Consider the following 7,151-nt stretch of genomic DNA (forward strand, 5'->3'; position numbering starts at 1 on the left):
GAGATACGTGACATCACGAGCCATGAGGTGCGATTTGAGAGAGAGAGAGAGAGAGAGAGAGGTGTGGTGGCGCTGTGAATTGGTGTGAAATCAGAAAGGGCAAGAAAGAAATGAGAAAGAAGAAGGGTGAGCGCGTGTGTTTAAACCCTAGAGGGAAACGGCAGGCACCGTTTCCTTTATATTTTTATTCAAACATTAAGTCTCAAAACGACGTCGTTTCACTCACTTAAGTGAAACGGTGTCGTTTCATATATGTATAATTTAAAAAAAAAAAAAAACATTTCAAGTATCGGTCGGTTCAGTAGTCCGGTCTAGGCTCAGACCAGGACCGAACCGCTGGACATATGTTTTGGCCAAATTCAACTGTCGGCCGACTGGTTTTACTCCAGTTTCGGCCGGTTCTGAGCTTCGGCGGCCGATCTGAGTTGGTCCCGATCGAGTATACGGTTTCTTGTACAACCCTACCTTGTGGTGACCACGAATATTGGGATGATTTTTTGAATTAATATATTTTATATTAAAATAATACATTTTTTTTTTTTTTGAAAAGGTGAATGGAGACTATAAGGTTTTTATGTTTGAGAAAATGTTGAAAAAACAATTTTATTGTAAATAGAATACTGCCACACATTGTATACAATTTGAACAGAGTAGTGATACATAATGTTATAAGTGATAGTCTCATTTTAATAATATTTTTTTAATTTTCATTTTTAATTTTAAAATTTATAATTTTCAAAAACTTAACTTAATTATATAAGTAAAATTGGGAGTATAATAGATTTTCCATTTGTTTCAATAAATAGAGTAAAAAAATACGTACGGAATAACATTAGTATTGTTAAGTCTAAAATTTAACTAAAAGTTGAGATTTTGACTAAAATTAAAATGAAGATATTAATCTATATTAGATTATTTATCTTAAAGTTAAAATATTAATATAATATTATATATTTTAATAATAATAATTTTTATATATTTTATAAATACAGTTCATATATTAATAATTGGTCATTAATATAAAAGTTTAGGAGCGTGATCCAGGATCTCTCCCGTAATAAAAACATACGGAATCCAACGTCTATTAAGATATTGCAGATCTTGTTATCAGAAAGTCATTTCAATATCATTTTATATACTGTTTTAGTAAATATATAGTGCGAATTTACATTTTTGTCATCTCAAAATCAACCAAGCAATCATTTTGAGGACAGATCGCTTTCTCACTCTCTGTTTTCAGACCACACTCTCTCTCTCTGCGCGCTGTGGTCTGGTTGTGTGAGAGAAGAATTCAGATTTAGGTGAATCCCCTCACCTGGGGCTGTGCTAATAACAATGTCTTGATTCTCTCATCTGTTTTTCTTTGTTAGTGTTCTTTGTACTTTCTTTGATTATCTTTTTTTCTTTCTTCGGAAAGTTTGTGTTTTGCACTGTGAATGTGATTGTTTTCCATTATCTATTCGATGGTGTGAGTTGTTGTTCTAGTTTCTGAGTTGATTGGTTCTTTACTTTGTGCGATGATATGCTTTTCTTGTTCAATATATGTATGCTTGTTTGTTTCTTTCTTGTGGAAATGCGTCTTTTTCCAGAGCATAAGGGTTTTGATCTGAAATACGGGGATCTTTCCTTTTAAGGTTCTTTTCTTGGTTTATATAGGGGAGTAGGTTATTTATGTAAAGGGTTCTAGTTTGAAATACAAAAGCTCTCTCTCTCTCTCTCTCTCTCGCGCGCGCGCGCATGGGAGAAGGTTAGTGATCATATTCACTTCTAGTCAGACTGGCTGTAATGGTTTTAATTTGGATCTTGTTAATCTGTTTATGTTTTGTCTTTGCATTGAGGATTGATTTATTATGAGACTTGTGTTTTAGGGCTTTGATAGTTGTGTTAGAAGAATGCACTGTATGTAATTGCTCCCAATTATGTCTTTAAACCCCCGTGATTTGTGTACACATCTATATTTTCTTTATAACTTTTGCCCAGAAAAAAGAAAAAAAAAAATTAGCTGTAGTTGGGATCATGACTAGACTCTCTGTTTTAGCAGGCTTTTGTATTGAGTACTCGCTCTCTTTTCCCTATGTTTTTTTAATACCTTTTGCTTGGGGTCTGGGTTATTTTGGCATATAAAGTGATATTCATATGCACCATCTGTTTTGTCTGTGCTTCAATTGATGAGGTTAGTCAGAAATTTTCTGTCAACAATCAACATTTCATTGCTTCTAATTGAATGAGATAATGGTAATGGATCACACAGACATGTAGGTGAAAGAGACAGGAAAAAGGATACAAACTAAATACTAAATGCTTTGAAAAGCACAAAATTGGAGGAGCCCCTTGTGATATGGAGGATGACTGATGAGCAAAACTTTTTTTTTTTACTTGTTTAAGTTTTACTTGTAGGTCACTTGTTAGTTTTTGATAATGCAGGCAGAGCTTGTACACAGAATCCAATATACATTGAACAAAGAGTTTTCTGATCGTTGAGATGTTTTTTCTTTTTTATTATTATTATCATTGGCAAACTTTCTTTTCTTAATTCAAGGAAGAAATCCTGACATTGAGTGAGGCGTTTTCCTTCAGCAGTAGTTTGAATTTCAAGTCTCAGCTTACAATTTTGACTTTCAGGATGAGGCATTGTGATGGTCATCTTTCCATCATGGTGAAGGAGTTTCCTTATGATAATCATATTGTAACATGTAGTAGAAAAGCAACTTGAAGACAATAATTGCTTAGTGGAGTTATTCATGTCAGACGCATATATACTGAAAGATGGGTCTTTTCTTTTTGTCTTCAGGCTTTGGAGGAGACAAAACAGTTTTTGACATTTAAATTTTTATTTGCCTTTTTCTTTCTTCTTGGCGGGTGAAACTTTTTATGTATGGTATTTTTTTTTCTTTTTCTTCTTTTTGCAGATTCATGCATTTCCAATAGCAAGTTTTTCAGAGAGGGTCATATGTCATGTATCATAATCATTTGAAACAGTCTCATGGATTTCTAGAAAATATGAATTGGTAAACATCTTTTGGCATTTGTATTTGTGATAGATAAAAACTTTGGAGTTATTGCAAGGGCTTCAAGAACATCACATTAATCTGAATGTGGGCTTAATATTGTCATATCAACCACTCGCTCTTGCTGCTACTATGTTATACGAGACTTAGTAACTTCAATTGCACAACTTAGGCATAAATATTTAAACAAATCTCCCCCTTTCATGTGCGAGTCACATAATACCAAATGAAGTTATACCCAGCTACCCTTCCTTTTGAATGGAGATTGGAGGTATTTCTTAATAATCTTTGTGATGTGTCATCACTAGCAGTCCAATGCTCTGCTTTGGGAGCGCTGACACCAATCACTATTGTTATGTCTCCAACTTGCCCTATTGAAATTTAGACTCGTTTGACCCGACTTGTTTGTATCTATGAATTTTTTGAGAGTTGAGATTCGAGTCCATAAGATTCATATTTGAGAGTTGAAAGATCCACTTTTGGTTTATACCTTTGAATTTGTGCATAAAAATAGTATTAACCTTTAGATCCTGTAATAATTATTCAATGTAGGAATCAGCTAATTAGGTAATCATACCACTCCTGAATGTTCCAACAATTCAATTTTTAAATAACTCTCATTTTTACACAATAGAGTTTTCTGATATAGGAAATAACTAGATTCCATGAAAGACATTTGGTTGGTGTCACTCACATTATTTGTAACTTACATGACCACCAAGTAAAGTTTTGGTTGTGTTCAACATGTATGAAGACCCTCAAACTGGACCATTGTTTGTTCATCCCATGTGCTATTTTTTCTTTTGTCTGTCTGTGGAGATGTATTAAGGAATATAAACTACTACTCATCCTCTTTGTAGAGGCAACATCTCTTTTTTGTTCACACCAGCTTATCTTGCAGGAACTTTTTGCTGTGGTCTATATTTTTCATTCTCTAAGCAGCAGAAAGTTGGTCAACAGAAAGTATCATGGTACGTCGTCCATCCTTTAAATGGAACTTTCATGCTGGAGCAAGAACTAGCATGAAAGTTGATCCATTAAGTCTCTTTGTGACAATGGTACTTCTTTCTTTCTGGTTTTAGTCTTGGACCTTTCTAATGGGATTTTTAAAAGTTAGTAAAGTTATGCAATTTTTGTCTTATTTACTTGAGGAATGCATAGATGAGCTATAAAGTGGTATATGCATTTTAATGTTGGAACTAGAATGACACATGATATTATAGCACACTGTACTGTTTGGTTGGTTTTGAACAAGAGGTGTAGAGTTGTCTTGAGAATTCTCACAAAAACAATGATTCCTGATTGTTGTAACAACCAATAACATGGTCCATGGAGCCTAGCTCTTCCTTATTTGTCAAGCAAAGATTCTCTACTTAGGTAAAAGATGATATGAAGTTTGTTTTTTCATTTTTCTGTAAAAAGCTTTATGGCTGTGGTGAAGCATGTCTTCGTTTGCTATTTTAAAGTGTTGATGTCCTCATATAAGTCTTTGATATGTTTTATTTTTCAGGCGGCTAATGAAAATCTTCCCCCAAATGTTATAAAGCAACTTGCAAAGGAATTGAAGAATCTTGATGAATCTCCCCCTGAGGGAATTAAAGTAGGTATTAACGATGATGATTTTTCAACCATATATGCTGATATTGAGGGCCCAGGTATGTAGTATCTTCAGAAGTTTACTTTTTTGAGGCATTGTTTGAGGCTTATAAATGAATGGGCATTCTTGACCTTGCAGCTGGGACTCCATATGAAAATGGTTTTTTTCGCATGAAGTTATTATTATCTCATGACTTTCCACACTCTCCTCCAAAAGGTTAGTTGACACTTGTTATTATGGTTTTAACATAGAAACAAGAACTGTGTTACCTCCACCTTGGGTTTTCTCCACTTTTGTTTTAATTGGCACACCTTAACCCTTCCAGTTACCTCCACTTTTTATAATTCCTATTTATGCTTCTAGTATTAATATTTTATTTGCAACTAGTGCAACTTGACATTTTTAGTGTTATGGTCACTAATTTTGTAGGTTACTTCCTGACCAAGATTTTCCATCCAAACATTGCACCCAATGGTGAGATTTGTGTCAATACACTTAAAAAGGATTGGAATCCAAGTCTTGGGTTACGACATGTTCTCATTGTAAGGTTTATTTTCTATTCAGTGTAGAATTAAGTAGTTCCCTACTGTTTCCAATCTGTTTTAGAACTTTTTTAAAAAATTCAACAACCACTTGCATTCAATTTGAGGTATTTGGGTATTTCAGGTAGTTAGGTGTTTATTGATTGAACCATTTCCAGAATCAGCCTTAAATGAACAAGCAGGCAAGATGCTACTTGAGAATTACCAGGAGTATGCTAGACATGCCAGGTCAGTCATGCCATTCATGTTGTTATGGGAATAGTGGACCTTTCTGTATCAGAATTTTATGCAGTTTATTGAGACTGTTAATTTTCCCTGGGTGAATTTGGTTATGGAGTGCCATTTGTGGGATCTTTGATTAGTACCTTTTAAGTTGACACCTGAGTATCAAGTTTCTTAGGGCCGGTGGGGGCAAACTTGCGGTTTTCTGGTTAGTTCTTGGTTCTTCCTTTTTTAGCCCCTTTATGAAAAGTTCATAACACTTTTCTAGGCTCACCATGGCTGTTCTTTCTTCAAATGACTCCATCCTTGGGCCAATTATGGTTATTCATGCGATCTTGGATTTGATGTATCTCAAGTAATGCCCCTAATTTGAAAATGGGAATTTTCAACATCTTAAACATGTTATACACAACTCACTGTCATGGTCCTCTGGTCTGTGAGGTGTGTTTTAGGATTTTACTTAAGAGGAAGAATTGTATCTTACAGAATTTTTACATTAGGTTACATTATGGTTTGTAGATCTCGCATCAACTGAAATAATTGCGCCATATTTCAGCTCTGAGAATGGTGTGTTGACAAAGCACCTACTCCACATGAAAAGGTTTCTGGACTTAAATTAGTTCCATATATAATATGAAAAAATCTATTCATCATCTCTTTTATCATCATCTTCTCATCATCCTATGGTGTGACATTAGATGATAAATTCATAAATGAAATATAATAAATAGTCTCCAATTATCGAATGTCACATCATGGGATGATGAGAGGATGATGAGAATTGGGATGATGAGTAACATTACTCATATAATATACTTTTATATATAGAACCTTGAGACCACATCCCATTAAGTATTTATATAAAAAAATATTCTTGAGACGATTTTTTTTGGTTCTTATGGAGACCTGAGGGTGTTTTTGTTGCAGACTTTACACCGGGATCCATGCCAAGCCAAAACCCAAGTTCAAATCGGGAGCCATTTCCGAGTCTACCACGGCTCTGAATGTTGACCAGACTAACACCTCAGTTACTGCTGATCAGAAGAGCATAACACCAGATGTTGCATTGCCATTGCCATCCCCATTGGCACCTTCTACAACACCCACCAAGGGAAATGGGCTGGAGCAGCCTGCCTCCTTGGCACCAACAACAGATACAGTAGTTAGTGGGTCTGCTGTGGCTGCAGCTGCCACCGCACAAAAGAAGGAATGTGGATTGGCAAAAGTTCACGCAGACAAGAAAAAACTAGATGCAAGAAAGAAAAGCTTGAAGAGATTGTAAACTTACGTAGACATGATTGAACTGAAATTATGGGATTTGTGGCCAAACTTTTGTCGTCCATTGATGGGGGATGGGGCAAGTTGGGGCAAATTTGGGGTTTGGGGAGGTGAGCGAATGCATGCTGTAATGAATATTTCCATTGGACAATGTGACTCCTGTTGTAAAATTGAAGTTTCTGTATGCGTTTTATTTTTTTTTATTATTATTTTTTTAAATATCATAAACACTTGGAGACTGCATGTAATGTTTGAGGGATGTGCGTATTTTGGTTGTTCCGCTGGACGAAAGAATTTGAGTTGAAGAGTGAACCAACTACGGCGCCTTAATGGATTTTCTTACCAGGTCTTCCCCTCCACCTGTACATGATTGACTGTTTGCAGATCCTGGCATCAAGATTCGAAAGGTTCTTGAGTATTGATAATGCGACTATGAACAAGACTTGTGCTTCGGGTGCAAGATTATGTGTAGAGGTGGATCTTCTTGAGGATCCAATACAAGGA

The 7,151-nt window shown here is 35.3% G+C and overlaps 1 protein-coding gene across 2 annotated transcripts; it reads left to right on the top strand.

Annotated features, from left to right (window-relative positions):
* Positions 1-1,179: 1,179 nt before the first annotated feature.
* On the top strand, positions 1,180-6,838 carry LOC108992605 (ubiquitin-conjugating enzyme E2 22-like). Of its 2 annotated transcripts, none has more exons than XM_035689907.1 (7): positions 1,180-1,301; positions 3,910-3,979; positions 4,519-4,663; positions 4,744-4,821; positions 5,035-5,147; positions 5,272-5,375; positions 6,297-6,838. In XM_035689907.1, the coding sequence occupies exons 2-7, from the start codon at positions 3,977-3,979 to the stop codon at positions 6,649-6,651; spliced, it is 798 nt and encodes a 265-aa protein (XP_035545800.1). In that variant the 5' UTR covers positions 1,180-1,301; positions 3,910-3,976; the 3' UTR covers positions 6,652-6,838. The 2 variants fall into 2 exon arrangements, with proteins under 2 accessions (XP_035545800.1, XP_035545801.1); XM_035689908.1 differs by lacking the exon at positions 1,180-1,301 and adding an exon at positions 1,749-3,008.
* The last annotated feature ends 313 nt before the right edge of the window (positions 6,839-7,151 follow it).

Source organism: Juglans regia, chromosome 4 (genome assembly GCF_001411555.2).
Source record: "Juglans regia cultivar Chandler chromosome 4, Walnut 2.0, whole genome shotgun sequence".
In the NCBI taxonomy this organism is placed as follows: domain Eukaryota; kingdom Viridiplantae; phylum Streptophyta; class Magnoliopsida; order Fagales; family Juglandaceae; genus Juglans; species Juglans regia.

What these genes read in the sequence shown, in the direction of transcription:
- LOC108992605 (XM_035689907.1), top strand. An exon ending in GGTTACGACATGTTCTCATT is followed by an intron (nt 5,148 to 5,271) that starts GTAAGGTTTATT and finishes TGGGTATTTCAG; the next exon opens with GTAGTTAGGTGTTTATTGAT. An exon ending in GAGTATGCTAGACATGCCAG is followed by an intron (nt 5,376 to 6,296) that starts GTCAGTCATGCC and finishes TTTTTGTTGCAG; the next exon opens with ACTTTACACCGGGATCCATG.